Source organism: Sarcophilus harrisii, chromosome 1, assembly GCF_902635505.1.
Source record: "Sarcophilus harrisii chromosome 1, mSarHar1.11, whole genome shotgun sequence".
In the NCBI taxonomy this organism is placed as follows: Eukaryota; Metazoa; Chordata; class Mammalia; order Dasyuromorphia; family Dasyuridae; genus Sarcophilus; species Sarcophilus harrisii.
Genome location: NC_045426.1, coordinates 330,971,280 through 330,995,719, shown reverse-complemented (window position 1 = coordinate 330,995,719; position 24,440 = coordinate 330,971,280). Strand labels below are relative to the sequence as shown.

The 24,440-nt window shown below is 35.5% G+C and overlaps 1 protein-coding gene across 1 annotated transcript in view; it reads left to right on the top strand.

The window, feature by feature from the left end:
- The window catches only part of TBC1D2 (TBC1 domain family member 2), a 53,955-nt gene that overhangs the window by 14,450 nt on the left and 15,065 nt on the right, over positions 1-24,440 (top strand). Inside the window, exons 4-9 of the mRNA XM_031945561.1 lie at positions 6,867-7,000; positions 10,364-10,551; positions 15,410-15,796; positions 18,698-18,808; positions 20,911-21,098; positions 22,135-22,611. Of these exons, the coding sequence (XP_031801421.1) occupies positions 6,867-7,000; positions 10,364-10,551; positions 15,410-15,796; positions 18,698-18,808; positions 20,911-21,098; positions 22,135-22,611 (1,485 nt within the window). The remainder of the gene's footprint in view (positions 1-6,866; positions 7,001-10,363; positions 10,552-15,409; positions 15,797-18,697; positions 18,809-20,910; positions 21,099-22,134; positions 22,612-24,440) is intronic.

The window sequence follows — 24,440 nt, the reverse complement described above, 5'->3', positions numbered from 1 at the left end:
AAATTTCACTTAAGAACTTTAGAATTGATTGTATGATATGGGAGACACTGGCACAGGACCGCCCAGCATGGCAGGCCCTCATCAGAGAAGGTGCTGGGCTCTGTGAGCAAAGCAGAGTTGAATTACCAAAAGACATGCAAGATGAACACTAATTTAGAGAATCCATCCCAAATGTTCACATGAATTATTTGTGCCTGGCCTGTAGCAGAGCATTCCAAGCTCATGTTGGTTTGATTAGCCATAGTCAGATACAGTATAACTTGACTAATGTAGTGGAGTCATTTTGGTCCTCTTTATAACCGTGGTCTGCCCCAATTTATCTCTAACAGCTTTTTCAGCCTTATCTTGTACTACTTCCTTTTGCCCTCCTTTCGTTTCAACAATACTATCATAGTGCCTAGCACATAGTACCTTAATAAATGCTTACTGACCATCTGCCATTCCTTAAGCACACCCTTCATTCTCCCACTTCTTTGACATTGACAGTGCTCTTGGGATGCCTTTCCCCTAGAATTGTTTCACTCATCCCAGTTCTGTCTGTCTTAAATGTAAATGTCCTTCAATCATCTTGTTCAATCCCATTATCTCCATGATGTTTTCATTTAGTCTCCTTAACCAGAAGCAACTTCTGCTAAAATACCAGAACATTTTCTACCTTTCTTACTTCACTTAAACATTTTACCCGATTATTTATATTTACCCATGTATGTTTTCTTCCACTGCTAAACTGTAAGTATGAGGGCAGAGATTTATCTTTTTTTTTTTTTAATCCCCTCAGAGCACCAAGCATTTATCTGAATGAACAAATTTACAACTAGGTATGAAATGAAAAAAAGAAATGACAAACCACTAAAATATCTTTCCCAAGAAAAGCTCATACAGGGTTATGAAAAATTAGATACTGTTGAACAACAACAAGTGAAATATAAATTGAATCAAGATTTGTCGAATCAAAATGTGGATTTGAAAAAACATCAGACACACAATAGGAACATGGACTAAACAATCTCTCTGAGATATTTGTTTTCTCTGTAAAATGAGAATAATAATAACTCAAGGTATTATTATAGTATAATATATACTAATATCTGAGATATATATACCTTATAGGTTCTTGTGAGGATCAAATGACATAGTGGGCCTAAATCTTATGGCAAACTTAAAATATAATGTGTGACAGGTAGAAATATTATATAAAATTGAAAATAATTATAGTACCTTGTGTGGCTTAGTTGGTAAGCCAAGAGTACTAGTTGCACACACAAAACTTTTCTGACTATATTCACTATAGACTTATGTTACACAATTTCAACTGGGCCCTTACAGCAGGCAGTCCTTTTACACACACTTTGTCAATTTGCTCTCCCATTTCTCCACAGTGGCTCTTCCCTTCTTATCTCTCATCAGGCTTCCCACATTATAATATCTTCCCCTCTCTCAGTTTAAGGACCCCAATTCATATTTCACATGACACATAAGTCCATTTACTTTCCCTTTTCTCCTTTTGTTTCACATCACTCAGATATATCCCCCCCCCCCCCAATGATCTTCTCTTTAACTTATCTTATATGAAGAGGTGGCTTTTTTTTTTTTTTTTTTTTTGCTAAAACAAACTTCTCTATATACATCCTTAATCCTTAATCTTTAATGCCATTACCTCCCATATTCTCTATCATCCCCACTCTCTAGTCTTTAATCTCTTCTATATGTAAAGATTAGCTGCCTACAAATATGCCTATATCGCCTCCCTCCTTCAGAACCCTTTCTTGTTCCTCCTAATCGGGCTCATTATATTTCTCCTCCTTTTTTCTGTTAACTTCCTTGAGAAAGTCATTGCACAGGGTGCCTCCACTTCCTCTTACTCTCTTCTAAAGCAATCTGACTCGTCATTCAACTGAAATTGCCCTCTCAAAAGTTACCAATGATCTTACTGACAAATCTCCTGACCTTTTCTTAATCCTCAGTGAAACAAAACTTTGCCTTTACAGGCTCTTTTATAACCAGTTGTCTCCCATCTATTTACCATTCTTAAATATAATAATGAAACTAACTCTATTTAATGACTCTCTGATAATGAACATCAAACAGGGCAAAAAACAAGGAGATGCATAGAGAAATTACCTGTGAATAGTGAGATCTTCAAGATGCTTCTGTGTGTAAATGATAATACATTGTTTGCTTGAAACCCTGAAATATTAGTCTCCAGAAAGAGATCTATAATTACTCAAAGGAGTTTGGCCTCCCCTCCACAGGAAAAACCAAATGTGAGTGAAGAATGTCTCCCAGGTTTCAGTTTTCCTCTGAATGGACACCCTACAGACCTTGTTCAACAATATCTATGTATGATAGCACCCAGAGTTGAGGAGAGCTGACTGGGTTTCTTGTAAAAAAGTAAAAACTACTTTTACAGATTTTAAGCTTCCCCAGAAAAGCAAAGATCCTTTTTTTCAGTGTAAACACTTTATTAGTGCAACTTTTCAAGATTTAGAATACCTTTGCTTCTAAAGAGCTAAACAATGATGAAGAACAAGGAAGAGGAAAAAAAAGAAAATAATGACAGAAGGAAACTTAACTCATGTTAAGAGAAATCAAAGGACTCCAACATATTCAATGGATTCCTATCAGGAGGATTCATAAGTGTGGTTTATGATTTGTGTTGTTGAATAAAACTCTCAAATCAATAAGATCATAGATTGGTTTGAATTTGAGATTAATTCTACTTATAGCATTTTGTGAAATAAAGCTATTAAACATTTATAAAAATTATAATTTGAGTAAAGCAGGTAGATGGCACAGTGGACAGACATTGGACATTAGGAAGATCTGAATTCAAATGCACCATTAGATACTTACTAGCTATATGATCCTGTGTAAATCAGTTATTTCTGCTTGTAAAATCATCTGTAAAATGAACTAGAGAAAGAATTGGCAAAACACTTTGGTATCTTTGCCAAAAAAAAAAAAAAAAAAAAACAAAAACCTTCAAATGAGGTTGTGAGGAGTCAGAAACAACTGAAAAACAGCAAGTTTCGATAAATGGTTTAATATAGTTAGAAATTTCATTTGAGTCTTATATTTAAGTTTTTCATATACTAACTTTTCCTTTTAGTAAAATGAGCACATTGGTCCTATGACCAAGTAATTCATTATGTTGTGAACATGTAATTGTATTTTTTACAATTTTAATAATAGCTTTTTATTTTCAAAATACATGCAAAGATAATTTTCAATATTCACCCTTGCAAAACCTCGTGTTCCCAATTTTTCTCACTCCTTTCCTTCTACTCCTCTTATCTAGACAGCAAGTAATCCAATAAAGGTTAAACTTGTGCAATTCTTTTAAACCTATTTCCACATTTATCATGCTGTCCAAGAAAAATCAGATCAAAAAGGAAAAAACAATTAGATGGAAGAAAAAAGCAAGCAAACCACAAAAAGGTGAAAATACTATGCTATGATCCACATTCTTTTCCCATAGTCCTCTTTTTGCATGCAGATGGTGTCTTTATCACAGTTCTATTGGAATTGCCTTGTATCATCTCTTTGTTGAAAAGAGCCAAGTCCATCACAGCTGATCATCACATAATCTTCTTGCTGTGCACGATGTGTTCTTTTGGTTCTGTTCATTTCACTTAACATCCGTTCATGTAAGTCTTTCTTTCTGAAACATCCTGCTGATCATTTCTTATAGAACTATATTCTATATTATAGAATATAGTAATATTACATAACATTCATATACTATAACTTATTCAGTCATTCTCCAACTGATGGGCATCCACTCAGTTTCCAATTCCTTGCCACCAAGGACCACCACAACTACATGTTTGTACATGTGGGTCCTTTTCTCTTTTTTATGATCTCTTTAGGGATATAAACTCAGTAGAAACAGTGCTGGCTCAATGGGTGTGCACTGTTGTGCTACCGAAGCCACCTGACAGTGGATGCTGGAGATCCAACCCAGATCTGCAGTATGGATCAGAGGATGATACAAGGAGACTGAGAGGCAGTTGTTCTCTGATCTCCCCACTGAGAGGCTGTTGAGTTGTCCTGTGATAAGATAATGATAATAATTAGCATTTGTATAGCACTTTAAAGTTTGTAAAGCTCTGTAGTCTCATGATTCATTTATGTTCTTTCATGTAAAATGATGTCTCATTTTATGCCAACAGATCTTGTTTAAGTAAATTCAGTCAGTGTCAGTAAGACAATCAAAGTTGAACTGACCAAATTAAAACGTAAATCAAGAGAAAGAAGGAAATATTTGGTGAAAAGATAGTCACTTCCTTTTAAAGCTATTTATGATAAGCCACAGGAAATTTGGGGCAAGAACATAGACTGAAGTACTCAGGATTTTGCTGAAACAAGGACCCTCGGCCATTGTCTCCTGAGTATATAGCTAAGCAAGAATCTATTCTCAATAACCTTACTGTATACATACACAGAGAGACACTGCCAAGCAAACATTCGTTTATTCATGAATTCACACATTTATACACACAATCCATAGTTAACAAGGACAGTGTTCTTTAAGGAAATAGAAAACAAACAAAAAAAAATGATAAATGGATTTGAAATCCCAGATAAATGAGGAAATGTTAAGGGATCACCTCAGTACTCTTGATGAGTTACATCACCTTATCCTTAGATAAACTATATCCTAGCATGCTGAAAGAATTTGAAAATATGATTCCTGGACCATTGTTGATAAGATTATGAAGAGGGTACTCTTCAAGAGACTTGAAATCAGATCTTTCTTATTCCAAGGCAGCTTCTCTACATCATAAGCCTGGCTGCTTTAAAATTAGAACTGTCCCAAATGGAAATGGTTTTCATCAGTGGAGGTTTTTAGGCATAGACTAGATTATGATTGTCAGGGATGCTTTAAAAGAAAATTATCTTCAGTTGTAAGTTGGACTAGATAATTGCTAAAAATCCTTTCAACTCAGAGATTCTGTAATTACACCCAAGCAGTGCTCACATAGATTGCCAATCTGGTCTGTAGACAAATTGCAGACTACTCAAGTTTCTGTTGTGTGGTAGAACTTTCCAAAATAAATCAACATGTTAGCAATGTCTGAAAACCTAAGCCTCTTTCCATACTTACAGTCCATCATCTTTCTACTAAGAGGCATTAGACCATGAATCTAAGAAGTCCAATTGGTCACTGCAAATTGTTCTCTCAATTCTTTGTCCTTCTCTCCACATTAGTTCATGTAAGCCTTATGTTTTTTTCTGAATTCTTCATATTATTAATTTCTTAAGATGTAGTAAGATCCATTATACTACATATACTACAAATATATACTACATATATATTTATGTACTACAATTTATTCAATCATTCCCCCCAGTTGATAAGTACCCACTTTGTTTCCCTCTACTTCTTGGCTACTACAAATAGTGCTGCTACAAATATTTCTGAACATGTGAGGCCTTTTCCTTAGTCTTTGCCCTCCTGGATCTAGTAGTGATTTTATTATGTAAAAGAATATAAATGGTTTAGTGACTTTCTTGAATCTAATTGGCATTTTTCATATCTTTCATACAATCTAACAAATATCAGCACAGTCATACTTTTCTTATCTCTTATTTCAGTGGAATTGGACTTTAACTTGCTCTTGCAGTTACTTGCTACATCAATGTAATAAGCCAATTCATTTATTCAAATATCTATAATAGTTTATTTGTGACAAAAACTGCTTTAATCATTTTACTTTCTCTCATCTGTACCTCTCTTAGCATCATAAGATAAATCTTACAAATGTTATTGCCCCAGTTTTACTAAAAAGGAAATTACAGCTCATAGAATTTAAATGACCTGCCTAGGATCATACCACTAATAAGTATGAGATTCAAATCCAGTCTCACCTAATTAAAAATCCATTGCTTATTGATTCGTTAATGTAGCAATCGTTTTTATTTTACTATTTATTACCAAAATGATTTAGCTGTTTCTAAATAAATTTGCAAACTTTTTTTTTTTTTAATGAGAATTCAGATCTATAGATTCATCATAAGGAAATCCTGGTGTGGAAAATCCTTCTGTCAGTGATTCAATTTTGTAGTTTTAATTTCCTTGGATATTAAGAGGTTAAGTGATTTGCCAATGTTCAGACAGCTAGTATGCCTCAGGTCTTTCCCCTTCCAGTGCATTTTTCACTCAGCTAACAAAGCATTTAGCAGACCATGTCAGCCCTTACTTGATGAATACCAGTGACTCATTACCTCCAGAATCAAATATAAACTCCTCTGTTTGGCATTTAAATCCCCATTGCATCAGTTTACTCTGTGCACTCTGTGGTCCACCTATATCGGTCTTCTTGAGTTACTTTTACATTAGCTGTGCCCCATACCTAGGATGTGCTTACTCCTTACCTCCACCTATTATGTTCCTAGGCTTTCTTCAGTATTCAGCTTAAATGCCCCCCTTCTGCATGGGGACCTTTCACTGTCCCCCCCAATTACCATAGCTTTGCCTTCTAATATTACTTTGTCTTTCCTACATATATTTCAAATATACCTATTTGTGTATATGTTGTCTTCCTCATTAAAATATAAGCTCCTGGAGTACAAGGAACAATTTTTGTCTTTTTTGTATCCCTAATGCTTTGCCCAGTACTTTGTATATAGTAAGTGCTTAGTAAATGTTTGTTGATTGACTAAATATGACTCTCTAGACCATAACCCTTGATGGGCAGAAAAAGTGCCATTGCATATTGATGCTTCCTTTTTTCAATCATACATTTTAAAAAATGTTTCTTGAACATCTGCTCTTTGTGTTGCATTGATTGTTCCTATGCTTAAAAATCTTGGTTAAAAGTGAGACTTACTTCACTTTCTTTTTGTTATTGTTTTGTTTTCAGAAATACAGTGCATAACATTTGTAGCAACAAGCAGTCCAAGGGAAATGGCCGTGTTTCCCAAGGAGATGAATCCCATAAGTTTGGAGAGAATCAGAATGAGGAACACCACCTACAAGCAGACCCAGGGCTAAATGGTGCTCAACTCTATAGTTTTCTTTTATGTGTCTGTTTCTTAATGAAAACAACTACTTAATAGAGGTATAGCGTTATTTGGTATTGGGTTCAAGGGAACCCACAATCAATTCATCAACAAGTAATTTTTCAGCCCTTACCGTATACCAGGCATTATGCAGGGGCAGAGGATGCAAAACATAAGGTGTTGTGCACTTTCAGATGAACTTATTGGTAATCAATTAAGAAACAGTTCATTTTTTTTTCCTGTTATAGACCCCCATGTTACTTTTGACTCTTTCCAAAAGATCCCAATGTATTTTTTTATTATAAATAGAATTTTGTTTTTTCTATTACATGTAAAGATAGTTTTCAACATTCCTTTTTTTAATAAGATTTTGATTTCTAAATTCTCCCTTCTTCCCCTCCTCTCTCAATAGGTTTTTAATAATTATCAAGGTTAATTAAATCCTTTATTTGGATATTATAAAGAAAAGGATATATAGTGCTCTTTGCCAGAGAGAGGTGATTTAAAATGACTTATTTGAAAATAGGGAGATGAACTGAATGACTTGTGTATCTATTCAGGTCCAAGGATTTAATGACTTTTAGTCAGAATGTGGGTTACTGAGATCTTTCAGTAGAGGTAAGAGGATTTACTTTATCTTATACTATTTTGTTATTTATTCTGAGACTAAGTCTCCCTATTTCTCCCAGACTGGATGTACAGTTGCTACTCTTGGTCCCCAGCAGGCTACTGGTCACAGAAGCTTTAATCTATTCCATTTTTGCCTTGAATCTGTTCACACCTTTCCAGAGGTTTAGTGTGAACACCTTTTTGGTTTTTGCCCTCTGTAGCTCAGAACTCCTAAACACAAGCAGCCATTAGCATCAGACTCCCCAGTAGCTGGGATTATAAGTGTGTGCCACCATGCCCTAAGCATAATATAAATATAAGAATATAAAGCAAGTTAGCTTCCTTATATAACAGTTTTAGGCTTCAAGTAAAGCTGATACTTCAGAGTCAGGGGATGTTAAAATAGTAAAATAGATCTAGTGGAATAGTGGAATAGAATAGTGGAAATTATATTTAGACATCACAGAAAAACTTTGCCATGTGGATTCCATTGCTTACGTTATGGAGAAATCTCAGTGCTTCCAGGATCTTAATTGTGTTTTATAAGTATTGATTCATTTACCATACTAATACCCAAGGGCATTTTAGATTCATTTCTAAATGAGATTACTAGTTGCCTCTCAAACAACAGTTTATATCTTAGAAAATTATGATTAGATAAATAACATTTATAATCATTATTATTAACAACAGTACTATATGATGACCAATTCTGATGGAGCTAAGCATCCTCAGCAATGAGATGAACCAAATCAGTTCCAATAGAGCAGTAATGAACTGAACCAGCTACTCCCAGAGAAAGAACTCTGGGAGATGAGTAAAAACTCATGTAATCATTGAATTCCCAATCCCTATATCTATGCCCACCTGCATTTTTGATTTCCTTCACAGGCTAATTGTACAATATTTCAGAGTCCAATTCTTTTTGTACAGCAAAATAACGTTTTGGTCATGTATACTTATTGTGTATCTAATTTATATTTTAATATATTTAACATCTACTGGTCATCCTGCCATCTGGGGGAGGGGTGGGAGGAAGGAGGGGAAAAATTGGAACAAGATGTTTGGCAATTGTCAATGCTGTAAAGTTACCCATACATGTATGGGTAACCTGTAAATAAAAGGCTATTAAAAATAATAATCATCATCATTATTAAAGGGAAATTACTAAATATTCATGTTACATGTCCCTGACTTCATCATATCCTCCCACACAACTTTCTTACACTTAGCCTGAGAGTTCTTCAGAGTGTTGGATACATAGGAGATCCTAATAAATACCTGACTGTGTATTTTTCCAGTCCAAGAGATAGCAACAGCTGGGTTAGTGGTTGAGCAGGAAGAATTCTTGCCAAAATGTACAAAAGAGGTAGACACGTACTCATCCATGTGGCCAGAGAGCAGGGGTTTAGGACTGGGGTCTATGAAGCCTGATAGGAAGAAAGATTCTTCTAAGCAGCAGGCCCCTGGAAAATAGCCTTCTAGCAGAGAAGGAAGATTTCTTGCACAATACCAATTAAAGCAGTCCCAAGAATGAACTTCCCTTTTAATAGAAAAAGTTAAGCAAAACCAGTTGATAAAATGATAGTGTTTGTCAATGAATGCAACATTCTGCTTATGTAGTCTCTTAATTGTCTAAGGAAAAGAGGGAAAAGCTTGACCTCTCCATTCCAAGTCCAAGATTGGCCATGATAGTGTGTCCCACAAGATGGTCTTGTATCATCTTATATGTGTATTGTATATACTTATACACCCATGCTTCATCTCCCCCCATTAAAATGTAAATGCCTTAAGAAGGAAAATATCATCACAGTGATAGATAAGAGAAAAGTTCATGACTAAATGAGATAGAGCTGATCACAGATGGTAAAAATTGACAATTTTGATACATAAAATTAAAAAGTTAACTTTTTTAAGGTGACTTATGGTATCACAAAGCTAAGAGGGACCTTAAAGATTATTTAGTGCAACTTCTTCATTCTAGAAATGAAAACACTGAGGCTCACATTTAAGAATTTGTCCCAGCCCCTTAGATACTTATTAAGATCATTGTCATTGAGGATGATAATATCCTTTCACATTAAACACTGATTGATAAAGTACCATAGCAGAGAAAAAAAAAATTGGTCTAATTTAGAGCATGGGTAGAGTTTGTCTTATGTTCTTAATGAATCTATTTTCATTGCACAGTAGTAGAAGTCAGAGGGCCTATTTAGACCCAATTTAGGTCTCTGAGATTTCATTTAGCATTTTTTCAAAATTGCAGAAATTCTCTTTAGCTTAACAAATTTTAAATTTTTTACATTTTCCAGTCTTCCCTCCCTTTTCTCATTTCCAGTTTCTCTTTCTCTATATATAATTAAAGATATTGTCATATTTGTCTATAGCAAAAAATAAATGTGGGCCCACACAAAGACTCCCATGAACATGGGAGAATTTTTTTCTTAATAGAGACACAGAGACTTTTTTAGCCATTAAGAATAAGGCCTTTTTGTTGAATGTTCAGTTAAAATAGTGAATATCTTGTTACTACTATCTTCTACCCAGCCTTTTATGTATGAGAATACTGTGATTTAGTCGATTTTTCATGAATTCATGAAGAGGACTTCTGTCCTTCCATCTTGGTGTCTGACATTTCAAATAATTTGTTATATTTACTTAACCCCAAAACATATTTTCTACAAAATATATTTATAGTATTAATTACCCTAATAATATTGCTAACTTCTAAATTTTTCCTCTTCAACAGGAAAAGAAACAGAGGAACATTCAAGATTGACACAGAAGTTGGGTCTGACAGCAAATTTCATTCAGAGAGCCAAAAAGCAGAACAGCAACTTCTTTGCTGAAGGCTTTCATGAAAAACATATTCAAGATAAAGTTAGGACCCTTGAACAACAGGTTCTGAGACTTACAGAGGATTTAAAGTCTCAAAAAGTAAGTATTGGCTCCATAGATGTCTTTTGGCATGTTTGTAATTTTTTTATTTGGTCACCAACAAATAAGTATTACAACAATTTGGAGAGAACAATCAACCCTTCCATTCTTTTGCCTTGAATTATGTCCTCCCTATACCTCTTGAAATCATACCTAGCCTTTATAACTCAACTCCAATGTATGCTTTTATTGTAAATAGGTGATGGTAAAATGCTTACATGTCTTCTCTTAACTAGTAAGCATTCTCTAATTTATACTATTGTTTTTCTTAAATCCTTTTTGCATAGATTATTCAAAAGTATCCTTTAATGCTAACTGTGTCACAGACTCTGTCAGTGAAAGGGTTCCAAGTTTTGCATGAGGGAAATCTGCCTGGTCCTCTCAGAGGATTGAGAGATCATTAATATAATAAAGGAGTCACCTGTTTTCTTTACACACCATCTAAAATGTTAGAAAATATCTGTGATGTTAATTGAGTATCAGTTTGCTGTATTCAGCAATTCCAAGCCCTGTGCCAAGTGTTCAGGATGAAATGACAAAAACTGTAGTCCCTGGCTCACCTTTTCCTGGAGGGAATACCCTATACACAGACAAGTAAATGCAAAGTAACTAGAAAGAGAAACAAATCACTAGCAACTGGGCTGGGCTGGACAAATTTCTTTTAGGGAATAGCTAGCCCTTGTGAACCTTGTGTAGAGCAGGGATTCCAGGGACAAGGAATAGGTTGGCAGCCTGGATTAAGGCCTGAGGTAGAAGATGAAATGCTGAATAAGGAGAACAGCAAGTAGACTAGTTGGGCAGAACAGAGTGCTCAAGGTACAGTTATGTGAAATAAAACTAAAAAGATGCACAAATCGCAGTCCCTGTTGTCTTAAAAAAAAAAAAAAAAAAAAACACCATTTGTCATGATATGGCCCTCTGAAAGGGGAAAGGAAAAGGCATACTAGAGGAAACTGATGATGTAAAGACCAATTGACATCAATAAAAATTTATTTTTTCAAAAAAAAGATGCTATTTGGCAGGTAAGAAACAAGATTGAGGAGAAGAAAGCTGAAAAGTACACTGTTGGACATGTTAGATTGAAATACAGCATCTTTGATATGATCAAAAAGTAGATGGAAATGTAAAGAATTAAAGATGAAGATTTGAGAGTATCTTCATAGAGGTGATCATTGAAATAGGAACTGAAGTCTAGAGATGCAAATAAGTGTTATGTACAAATCAAGTCACATCTCCCTAATCCAAAGAAGTTAAATAGCTGACCAGAGAGAAAACGAAAAAGAAGACCTAGTGGCTTTTATGCTACCTGTGGCAATTGGCAAAAACTGTTAGATAGAATGCTGGGCCTGGTATCAGAAAAGACCTGAGGCAGCTACTACCTCAGACACTGACAAGCTATGTGAACTTGTCAGGTCACCTCTTCCTCAGTTTCCTCATCTGTAAAACGAGGATAAAGGTCTTCCTTACCTCCCAGGTTTTATTACGAGAATAAGATGCAAATTTTTAGCACAGTTGTTGCTATTATCACTGTTGTCATCATCATGGAGCTCTTTTTCTTTTACCATGTCAAGGAAAAGGAATACAGACATAAAAACAGTTTTTAATTAGTGTTTAAATTGGTCATTTTTTGTTGTTGTTTGGTTTTTATTTGTTTTTGGTTTTTTTCCTAGAAAGTTTAAGTTGGTTGTGATATTTAGGATGGTTTGGGGAGGAGTTTGAAGTTTAGGAAACCAGTTAATAGTTCTTACAACAACCAACTCAGAAGCAAAAAAGACCTAAACAGTCCTTGCCTGATCAAAATATATCCTGAAATCAGATCTGCCAACCTTACTACTTAAGCAAATTGAACTTGTTCCATTATTTCGTGTATGTATTTGTTAGCTCCCAAGCAAAACTGTTAGCTTTTCAAGATCAGGTAACATAGGACCTTTCACTTCTTTTCCATCCCTTTGAATTTTAGTTGTTAAGTGATTTTGGTCATGTCTGACTCTTCGTTTTTAGACATTTGAAGTTTTCCTGGTGAAGATACTGAAGTGGTTTGCTATTTTCTTCTCCAGCTCATTTTACAAATAAGGAAACTAAGGCAGACTGAATAGCATGACTTGCCCAGGGTCAAATAGAGTCTGGGACTAGATTTGAATTCCAGACCCAGCTTTCCATCCACCGTGCCTCCTAGATGCCCCTTAAAATGTATTTATGTTCAAAGTAGATTCTCAATACATACTCATTGAATGAATGAATGAATTCTTGTTATATGATTAGTATTTTCTATATCAAAAATTTGAAAACACTTTGGCTGCTATAGACATTTTTAATAGTAATGCTGAAAAGAACAATCTTGTCTGGGGTCCAATGACAAGAAGTTGATATTTTTAATATGAATACTCAAATAATCAATAATCAAGAGAATAGAAATCATACCTGTCCCTGTTTTCCATCTGTTTAGGCATATGGAAAGCTATTGTGACTCTGTTGGACATATATCAACTGAAGGAAATAATTAAATCATCCATGTATCCTAAATAGAGATAAACATGAATTAACATGTGTTTCAGGATATGGATCATCCAGTTATAATGTAGTTCACTGGACACTACATCTGTTTAGGAAATACGATGAGGCAGTCGCTTAATCTTATTCTTGGTTCCTTAGAACACTGACATAGTACTTTAACAGTACTATGATTCTATTGTTTCCTTTTCCCTATAAAGATAATGAAATTTAAGTGTATGTTACAGAAGCATTTTATACAGCATTCACATCTAGGATGTTTGTAAGTGAATTTGCCCTCAAGGTGATGTATTCTTCATGAGTAAAAATTGGATAGCCTACAACTAATCTATATTCCTTTTGTTTTCAATTTGGGCTCCTTACTAAAATAACTTGAAAAGCTGTCATTTTTAATCCTATATACAATAGATAGATAGATATACATATACAGTATTTTAACAGTTGACTATATATTAGCATGGGGCATTTTTCCCTCATCCTTCCTATAAATTAACTGACTTTTAGGAAATGAATTGAAATCAGAGGACTGAATTCAAATCCTGTTTCATTCATCTGTGGGACCTTTAACAAGTTTCTCCTCTTGGGCTTCCCTTTTCTCACATGTAAAATAAAAGTCCATTTTGGAGTAGGTGAACTGTGAGGCTCATGACTTCTTAACAGGTCTTTCTTTAGTCCTATAAAAATATTGAATAGTGATTCTCACCCAGTTGTTTTTTTTTTTATTTCTCTCCAGTTAATACATATTTTTTGTATCTATAATTTTTTAAGGTGAGAACATTTATTTTAATATTAAAACTCTAAACTGAAGCCTTCTAGAAATATTCCTATACCCTTTTTATTCTTTTCTGAATGTCCTTGTTGAATGTTTAGATTTATTCTAAGTTAAACTAGAAAATAAGAAAGCTACTAAAAGATTAATTTTTGAAATTTGTCAGCATTATAGTACATTTTTCCTAAGATTCCTTCTGTGGCATCGGGATGTTACTTGCTATTGTATTTCAAACAGAGACTCTGAAAGTAGTTTGCTTTCTGCCAATTCTTGCCACCAGGAGCACATAGATTTGCCTCTGCAAAACTTATCCAAATTCCAGGTTTAACTATGCAACCAAATACCTCTTCTTAATGAACTCCTTTTCCTGCCATAGTCTGATTGACAGTACTGTTCAGTGTCTGCTTGCATTTTAATTCCTGTCAGCATGCCAATTAAAAGAGTAACGCAGAAAAACAAGTCCTTGAAAACCAAAATAACAAACATTCTTAGCCTGCTTTTTATTGAGTTCAGAAGATTATGAAATGGTGCTGAAAACTACTGGCTAATCAGATTGCTTCAGTAACTAGGAAACTGTTCCCAGAATTTACAGATGAGGAGGCTGCCCCTCCCATTTCCTGAACAAGAGGTTCTCCAGATTGGTATCTAAAGTAGGAAACACAGCTTTTGTTTTATGTAATTAATTCTAGTGGTAAGAAAAGTTTATGATGTTTCTAATTCTTAGGACCCTATGCTCTTGCCACTGGTCCTGTGAAATTTGGAAAACAGTACTAGTAATGAGGAGTACATTTATTTTTGCAAACCCAAGTTTGCAAAATCCTTTCCATGCATTGTTTCATTTATACCTCACAATAACCATGTGAGGCAGATGTTGCAAATACTATTATTCCCATTTTCAAAGTGAAGATACTAAAACTCCTCCACATAGTGGTTAATTGACCTCCACATAATGACATAGTTAACTTCAGAGGCAGAGTTTGAACTTATCTCCCCTGATTTATAGTCTAGCATTTTGCCTTCTATTTCACAGGTGCATATTACAGGTAGTCCAACTAGACAGAACTCCAATCCCAACATGACAATACTTAAAATTCAATCAACCTTGAAGATCTCCCTCTGACTATAAAAATTTCTAAGAAAGGATATTTCTGCCAGTTTATGGTTTTGGTTTTTTTTTTTTGGTTTTTGGTTTTTGGTTTTTTGGGTTTTGTTTTGTTTTGGTTTTTTTGCCTTACATATTATGTCCTGGTCTCAGTGCTCTAACACTGCTACTCCTAGAATCACACAAGCCCTTAGATAGACTGTGATATTCCAAGTGACAAAAGAGATAACTGACTCTGTGATCCTGAGAATAAATTGGAGAGGGAGACCTGAGGAATCTTTCATGGACTAGTGAGAAAACTTGTAATCATTTGTTTAAAAAGAAAAAATCTGTGTTGGAAGTTTTATATACAAACAAGTCAAGAGAAATGCATGTGGAAGGGGATTGACAAGAAAAGATTTGATTTGCTTTGTTTTTTTTTGTTGTTTGTTTGTTTGTTTGGTGGTGATGGTGATGGTGGTTGTTTTATCCCTCAGCAACTTGTGAAGATTCTGCATAAAGCTCTTGAAGCAGCCCAACAAGAAAAGCGGGCATGTAGCAGTTACCTCACAGCTGCTGAAGATCAAGACCGTCTAGAGCTGGTTCGGCACAAGGTGAGACAAATTGCTGAGCTCAAAAAGCATGTGGAAAGCCTCCAACAAGACAAGAAGGCCCTTGAGGAGACCCTGGGCCTGAGGGAGGAACACATTAAGGAACTACAGCAGCATGTCCAACTATTAATGGACAAGAACCATGCTAAGCAGCAGGTTATCTTCAAGCTCACAGAGAAAGTGACCAAGGATTTCATGGATCCACCAAAGATGGAAGATGAGCTTGACCCTGGAACCTTCTTAAATCCTCAAGAAAAGGTGGAGCATTTGAAGGTATGTAAAATTGCCTTACAACCCAACTATATCAGCATTTCCCAGTCTGTCTTATTCCATTTGCCCTATTAGTATTTTTTATTGATCACAGACACAGTAGGACTTTTGCATATTATTGGGTTATAAATCAAATACAGTAAAACTTCAACTATTCACATTTCTTAAAGAGTGAGTTATTCTTAATAACCAAGTTTTTCAAATAGTTAAAGACCTTTTCTTTAAATGGAAGAAATTTTTTATTAGTTTCTTTAAAAATTTTTGTTTAAATCTACTACATATTTCCCTGCCTTCTTAGAATATATTTGGGGCTTATAAAATAGAATATACTGCACAGAATTTTTTTCTTAATGACATAGCAATCATTGTGAACCTCATTTATTAGACCATGTGATAGAAATGTCCTGAATCTTAGCTTTTCCCTCTATAGAGGATGTCCCAAAGGTCGTAGGGAAATTTTAAGGCTTGATGTGATAAAACTGTCCTAGGACCTTTGGGAAATCCTTTATAATGGATGTTTTCCCAAACTAGTAAATTCTTGGTTAGCATATCATATTGTGAAGTATCACACTGATGTACTTTGGGGCTCACAGTTTACCTTTGGATGGAAAGAGTTTTGAGAGGAGGACGTTTAATATGAAGGGAAGTTTTTTAATGATATAAATGGATCCAGGAAGGAAAAACAAAGGAGGACAGAGTGTCTTAGGAGGGGAACAGAAGGGATGGATAGGAATAAGATTCAGGGAGTGGTAACAGGCAAAGGGAGTTTTTGCCTAGGAATATGGTGATTGAATCACATAGATGATATGAGCAGAAGGAAATGGTGTTTACTAACAACATTTTATTTGACTAGAGTTCCCATCATTAAAGGCCCTTTGATGCTAGTGAGCAGCATCATTCTTTCAAGCACAAGTAATTTAGATTAGGCTTCTGAATTGATAAACACTTGTTGATTGGGCATTTGGGGTCCTGACTGAATCTAATATCAGTTCCTCAGTTACTACAAGAATACCTTCCCAGTATCTGAGCCAGAGCCAAGACAGAAGTATATGGAGAGGGAGGAAATGAGCAGTTGGGGGGGAAGTTTCATATACAAGGAAGGTGCTTGAGTTTTGAGAAAAGAAGTCTTATAGAGTGTGTGTATATATAAACATAGGGTATATATGCATATGGTATATGTACTCCTGCTATACATACATTACTACAAATTGTGTGTGTGTGTGTGTATGCTTATAAAGTCTTCAAGTATTTGAAGGGTCATTATAAAAAAGAGAGATTTGAGTTTGTGTAGCTAAAGAGGGCAGGACTAAAAGCAATAGATAAACATTGAAGAGATAGATTTAAGTTTAACATTTGCTTAAAAAAAAAAAAAAAAAGCTTCCCAATGAGAAATGAGGCAGCTCAAGAGATAGTGAATTCTGACACTACAGTTCTTGTGTTTAATTTTTTTTTATTCTTGACAAATGTCAAGTGAAATGAGCATTCTAGTTTCAAAGTAGAACAGAAAAACAGGCCTTTAAAAAAAAATCCTATCACTAGACTCCTCTCTTTCTCCCACTCAATTAGAAAAACAAAAATTGTGTTACAAATAGGCAGTTAAGCAAAACAAATGACTACATTGGTTATATCCAAAAAAGAAAAAAAAAAAGTATGTCTCATTCTGCACACAGAGTCCATCATTCCTCTACCAAGATGTATCCCTCTAGAATCATTATTGCTTATTGCATTCATAAGAATTTATTTATCTTATTTGTTGTTATCATATTAATTGTTCTCCTGGTTCTATTCACCTCATTCTGCATTAATTCATAAGTCTTTCCAGGTTTCCCTAAATCCATCTTTTTCATAATTTATTACATAAGTTATTACATTCATATGCCATAATTTGTTCAGCCATTATTTAATTGATGGGCATTCCCTTATTTCTTAGTTCTTTTCTACAACAAATAGAACTGCTTTAAATGTTTTTGTACATATGAATCATTTCCTTCTCCATTTGGTCTCTTTGGGATATAGACACAATACCAAAATCTCTGGGTCAAAGGGTATATGCACAGTCGATTGCTGAAAATATGTGCAAGATTTTAACTGTCAAAGGTATATAATCATTATCAGAGATATAGATGAAGATTTCTATTCTGGTATAGTTTTGATTAAGTTACTTCAAAGCTCTCTTCCACCTTTGGGATTCAGATTTCTGATTTATTCAGTTCAACCAACTAAACTTTCCTCAGGTGTGGTAAACTAAAAGTTAAAGCAGAAATAATAGCATACAATTTAGTAAATACAATCTGGCTATAAAGTATAGCCAAAGGGCAATATATTGTAGTAAAAGTAAAGTAGCATATATTGTCTACACCCTGCCTGACACCATGTTAAACCCTGGGAGCATAAAGAAAGAGCCTGAGTATATAATGAGAGAAGTAGTACCCTGTATTTAAGTCAGACAACCAAAATTCAAATCCTGGTTTTGTCACTACTGCAAAATGTGATTTTGGACAAGCCATTTAATCTCCCTAGGCCTCAGTTCCTTTTCTGTAAAATTAAGAGATTGAGTTAAATGCTATCTATAATCCTTTTTAACCTGTAATTCTATGAATAAAATATTTAACACTTTGAAACAATATTTATAGATACATCAGAGAAAGACCAAGACTAAAAAGAAAGGGGGGGGGCACTTTAGCTTATAATAAAAGACAGCAAAAAGTCCAGACACTGGGATGGTGAAAATGTTTTAGACTGAATTAGTATCACTGAAAATAATACTAGTGAGTTTGGTCATTATTGAGCTGAAAAGTTAGGAGTTTATCAAAAAGGTTGGGATATGATATAAGAGTTTCATTGTCTATATGGTTGTTAGATATTTACAACTTCATTAAATAGCCCATACACCTTTCTTTTCAGGATGACATAGAAGCTTACAAGACTCAGAACCGATTCCTAAACTCTGAAATCCACCAGGTCACAAAGATCTGGAGAAATGCTGCTGAGAAGGAAAAACTCCTTTTGATGAAGGTAAGAGTAGCATGGTCTTACAGGTAGCTTCCAATTATCCTGTCGGCCTAAGGGCCTCTTTCTGTTCTCAGATGCTGCTGCAATCAATCCTTTTCTCTCATTAACAACCTCTCCTTCCCCCTTGCTTTCCAAACCACCTTGCAAAGTTTGTTTGAATTCTCTGTTCCATTACCATAGCTTTCTCTTTGTTTCCTAAAAACTAATCACTGCAAAATTCTAACCTTGGAGGGTCTCATATAGATAGTGAGCCAATAAAGGAGACTGAGAAGAAGCAATCAGACCAATACAAGAACCAGGAACAAAAAGTTGGAAAGGAGAATGTGTCCAGAAAAAGACTCAAGTGTCCAAGGGTAGAGATCTCAATGTGGGAATCTGTTTTGCTGAACTATGAATGTACATATCAAAGGTTTTATTTTGTTATTGCTATTGTTGTTTTGTTTAGTAGGAGGGAATGGTAAGGACATTAATTTTTTTAAACTTAAAAAAAGGGAGTTAGATAACAAATTTGTACAGTCATCATAGTTACACAACTTCCTTCAGCTCCTTTCAACATTATGGCAGTTAGTATGATTCAGGGCTGGAATCCTGCAAGGAATAAGCAGCTATAGGCCACAGGGGTAAAGGATAGAACAGAAAAGTATAGAGTAAACTTGTTAATTGATTGGCAAAGAAGGGAAGTGAAGTCAAAGCAGTGGCAATGGCCTGAGCATGTCCTGAAGGACAGAGAAATAAGACATTGTAATGGGGATAAAAATAGGTTTAGGAGGATTGAGATATAGAAAAATATTTAATAATACGAGTTTATAATCTAATAGAGGAATGTCAGAGGTGGGTTTTTGCGTGGGGGGGGGGGGGGGGAATTGGTTTTTCATTAAGGAAGTAGAACACTTATGGGTAATGTTGAAATCCAAGCTATGACTATCCCTATGTGAGTTTGAGGTGAAGTGGGAGAAGTAAGTCATAGGATTTGAGGAAATTGAGGAACTGAGAGTTGAGAGTGCTATGAAGCATCAGTATGAACATTGGAGTCCTCTACTTAAGGGCATCAGTTGAGGAGAAGAGGAAAATACTCAGGGGCTAAATTCCTCAAGAAAGGAGGGAGAATCACTTGGGTGTTAGTAGACAACAGCTACTTTAATCTGTATAAAAGGGGGGGAGGGCGTTTTAATAAATTTTTACTGACATTTTTTGTTTTTACATCACTTAGCTATAAATTGTTATAACATTTTAAATTAAAGTTTGAATTGTCTCAGCAAGATTTCAATGACAGTAGGCAAAGGCAGTCCAGGAAAGGTTTAAATCCAGCAACTAAACTGCAGAGGGTCCCTCTTGCCTCTAGAATCAAACACAAAATCTGCTGTTTGGCTTTTAAAGCCCTTCATATTCTTGCCCTCTTCTACCTTCTTACACCTTACTTCCTGTTTTGTGGACTGCATTCCTGTTAACACAGGCCTCCGTGCCATTTCTCTCACTCAGAACTCTTATTTCCTGGCATTTTCACTAGAGTCCTCTTGCTTGGAGTTCTATTCTTCCTTGTCTCTACCTCTAAGCTTCTCTGGCTTCCTTCAGTTCAAATCCCAGTCCCTCTCAATGCTCCCCTCTGTGATTACCTCCACTTTGTACTCTAGCTATATCTCGTATGTTATATAGTTGTTTGTATGTTGTTTTCCTCATTAAATTATGAGATCTTTTAAGGCATGGACTGTTTTTTTTTTCTTTTTATAAATGTTTAACAATGCTTGTTGATTTAAGTTGAATGAAGATAATCAATATTTTTAAAAATTTAGATATTAGTATTTATGGCTAGGTAAATTGTCATCCAAATCAGTGGTTTTAAGGAAAAAAATTTTTAATGAATTGGAAATTCAAAAAACTTGTTAGCCTCCACCTAACAAATCCAAGGAAAACTAGAAGTATAGTTGAGGTGAGATTGTCAGCTGATTAATTTAGAAAGTTGATAATATGTTAGCCTACATTTTAACATAATAATAGAATGTTGAACTAAGAAGAAAACTGCTTGAGCTTGGCAGTTGATCTGAACTCCTGGTACAACACCCCTGATCTCCCTATTACACAATCTCCTTTGTCACCTTCTCTTCTAGTGTGCATATCTCCAAGCAAAGAATTGTCAAATTGAAAGCAAATACCTCTCAGTGCTGCGGAAGCTACAAGACACATTGCCCAGTGAGGATGGCAAATCTGGGGAGTTGTTAAAGAAGTTGATTCACGAAGCTCTACAGTGGGATGTAAAGGAGGGAGCAGCGGACTCCATGAAATTGAATCCTATCAGGTGAGGAGGTTTGCCTGTGAGGACTGTCCTCTGCTTCAGCCTTGGAAGAAATCCCTTTGGTCTTTAATGACAATACTACATATTGGAGAAATCCTACCCCATGACTCAAGGTCAAACTTTTGCTAGAATAGGAAAAGAGGTTCTTACATGAAGAGCTTCTCCACCTCTGCCTACCAGAAAAACCTGGAGGAAAGTGATAGTACAGGAGCCCGAGGACTTAGGGATGAGACAGAACTGGTATTAGCCACTGTCCTTTCATGCCTCAAGGAAGCTAAAGGTGTCAAGTGGACAGATACTAGAACTCAAATAATATGCGCAAAAGTGTTGTGGCACCTGATTCAGCACTAAAAAGAAATGACCCCTGTATTCTGCATTCTCAGGTGCCTTTTAGATTCAAATGTAATCCTATCTCAGCACATAGTAGCATTATCATAGTCTACAGCAAAGTTTCTTAAATTGTGGTTTTTGAACCCACATGATGCTACATGACTGTTTTGCTAGTTTTGAATCTCAGAGACAGAAGGGACTGTAGAATCTCAAAATTGGAGAGATTCTTTAAGGTCATCTCATCTACCTCCCTCCTCCAGAAGAAACTAAGGCTGTGATAAGAATTTCGCTATTCCCAGTATAATCTTTAGTGATAGACATAGGCATTTATTTAATGCAGGGGTCCTCAAATTTTTTAGATAGGGGGCCAGTTCACTGTCCCTCAGACTGTTGGAGGGCCGGACCATAGTAAAAACAAAAACTTTGTTTTGTGGGCCTTTAAATAAAGAAACTTCATAGCCCTGGGTGAGGGGGATAAATGTCCTCAGCTGCTGCATCTGGCTGCGGGCCGTAATTTGAAGACCCCTGATTTAATGTCTTGGTCTTTCTGTCTGGCTCTAAAGATGAATTTAGATATGGAATTAGGACTAATTGCCAGGAACTGTGAAAGTCATTGAGTTAAAGTCTATGTTCTTTAACTTTTGAAATATTTATGAACACAATCTCACCTATATAATAATACACTGTCAACTTTGTGTCTTCTCAACAGTGAATATGATAATTATGGATTCATGACTGTCCCTGATTATGAAGTTGAGGACTTAAAACTTCTGGCAAAAATCCAGGCTCTAGAGATAAGATCAAATAATCTCTTGAACCATGAGGCAGTAGAGAAACCTCTGCGTGAGAAATGGAATAGTATTGGGGAACTTACTCCTTCTGCAGAACTGAAGCATCTGATCCGGAGTGGCATCCCCCCAGAGCACCGCCAGCGGGTTTGGAAGTGGATGATAAGCCTCCGAGTCAGGTCCATGCAATCACCCCACCATTACAACTTTCTGCTTGAAAAGTGCGAAACCATGGAGCACCCAGCCTCTCGGCAGATTGAATTAGACTTAACTCGTACCTTAACGAACAACAAACACTTTACGAGCCCCACTTCTAAATTTATCTCCAAACTCCGGAGAGTACTACTTGCATTCTCCTGGCAAAACCCTACCATTGGCTATTGTCAAGGGCTGAACAGGTGAGCTTATTTGCCCACAAACACTGGTAAGTCCCAAAACACACAGCTGTGTTGAGTTGTGCTACTAGGTACTTTGTAATATGAAAAATTAGCACATGCCTTTAATAAAAACTCTGAATTCTGATTGATAGTAATTTGAGGGCCCTCTCTAGAAAATCTCTAGATTTTCTTAATATCTTTTGCATGACTCAAGAGTCCTGCTCATTATCTCAAGGAAATTTGCAAAATTTTTCTTCAGCTCACTTCAGTGCCCAGCACTATTAGGTGCTTTGTAGTGCTGAAAAACAAAAAAAAACACATGATGCAGTCCTGTCTCCCAGACCATATTATAGCATTGGAGAGGGGAAAAATTGAGAGATATAAAGCTATTAAAGAACTGTATAAGATAGAAACAAGAGAAAAGTATGAGATATGGTGTTAATGTAATCACCTTCTAAAATGGTCATAAGATTAGAGCTGGAAAATAGAGGTCATCAAATCCAACCCCCTCATTTTACAAATGAGAAAACTGTGAGCTATAGAGAAAAAGTGATTTGACATGGGAAACTGAAGTTCTGTGCACTATCTAGTATATCATGCAGCAAGTTCTGTTAATGATCTTTTGGCAGGAAGAAGGACCAGGGTAGGGCACTGATATTCACCCTGATCAACATCCTCTAGGCAATGCAGTAGAGAGAGGGCTTTATTTAGAGTTAGACCTCAGTTCAAACCCAGCCTCTGGCCCTCATTAACTCTTTGATGCTAGGAAAGTCAACCTAATTTTCCTCATCTGTAAAAGTGAGAATAATAATAGCATCTATATCATAAGGTTATTGTGAAGATCAAATGAAATAATATGTAAAGCACTCTGTAAATGATCATTTTTACCATTATTATCAGAGATAAGAGAAGGTTTTGTGGCAAAGGTGAGATTCAATATAGACCTTTCAGAATCTCTTGCATCGGCAGGAAACAGCATAAATAAAACAACAAAAAGCAAGAAATAAACACAAAAAATATAGGGACATTAAGAACATTAATCTGATCTTCAGTAGAAATTTTATGTTGAAGAGTAATGGGAAATAAAGTCAATTAGACAGGGTAGGACCAGAAGACAGAGACCTTGAATGCCAGGCTAAAGCATACAGCTTTGGTCCAATGGGTAGTCACTGCCACTAATAGCAAAGAAAACACCCAGCTACAGAATGGTTTGGGGGAAAGGAAAACCAGCAGGTATGAGCCTAGTTAAAAGCTAGTCCAGACATAAGCTGATGAAGCCCTAACAAGAGTGGGTATTGGCAGTGGATGTGAAGAATAAGAGGTAAATTGGCAGGTGGTAGGGGTTGGTGACTAGAATTTTAAAATGAGTGAGAGAGATATGAGGGTCCCTCCCAAGATTTTGAGCTTTGTTGATATCAGTGACAGAAAATAGGAAACTGCAAAGGATTTCAGGCCAAGTATGCTTTCTCTTTTGTGAAAATTAAGAAAGGATTGTTACTCTTTTGTCAGAGGGTTTAATTTATTAATCCATGTAAGGTCTCTTTTTATATTGACTTCTTTTGGCAAGAATTATTTTATTTATTATTGTTACTAAGTTTGATGTAACTCATTTTGGCTCCCTTGCCCCTCTAAATTCAAATTAGTAGTTTAGTTGACATGGCCCAGAAAGGATCTAAGAAGATGACTCATTTGTTGTTTTGTTTTGTTTTTAAAAAGGAATTTTTTTTTTTGGTTATATATGTATATTTTTTTAAAAACACATTTCCTTAAGGAGTCATGTTGGGAAAGAAAAAAAGCCATGAGAGAGGAAAAAAAAAAAACAACAAAAAAAAAATGAACATAGCATGTGT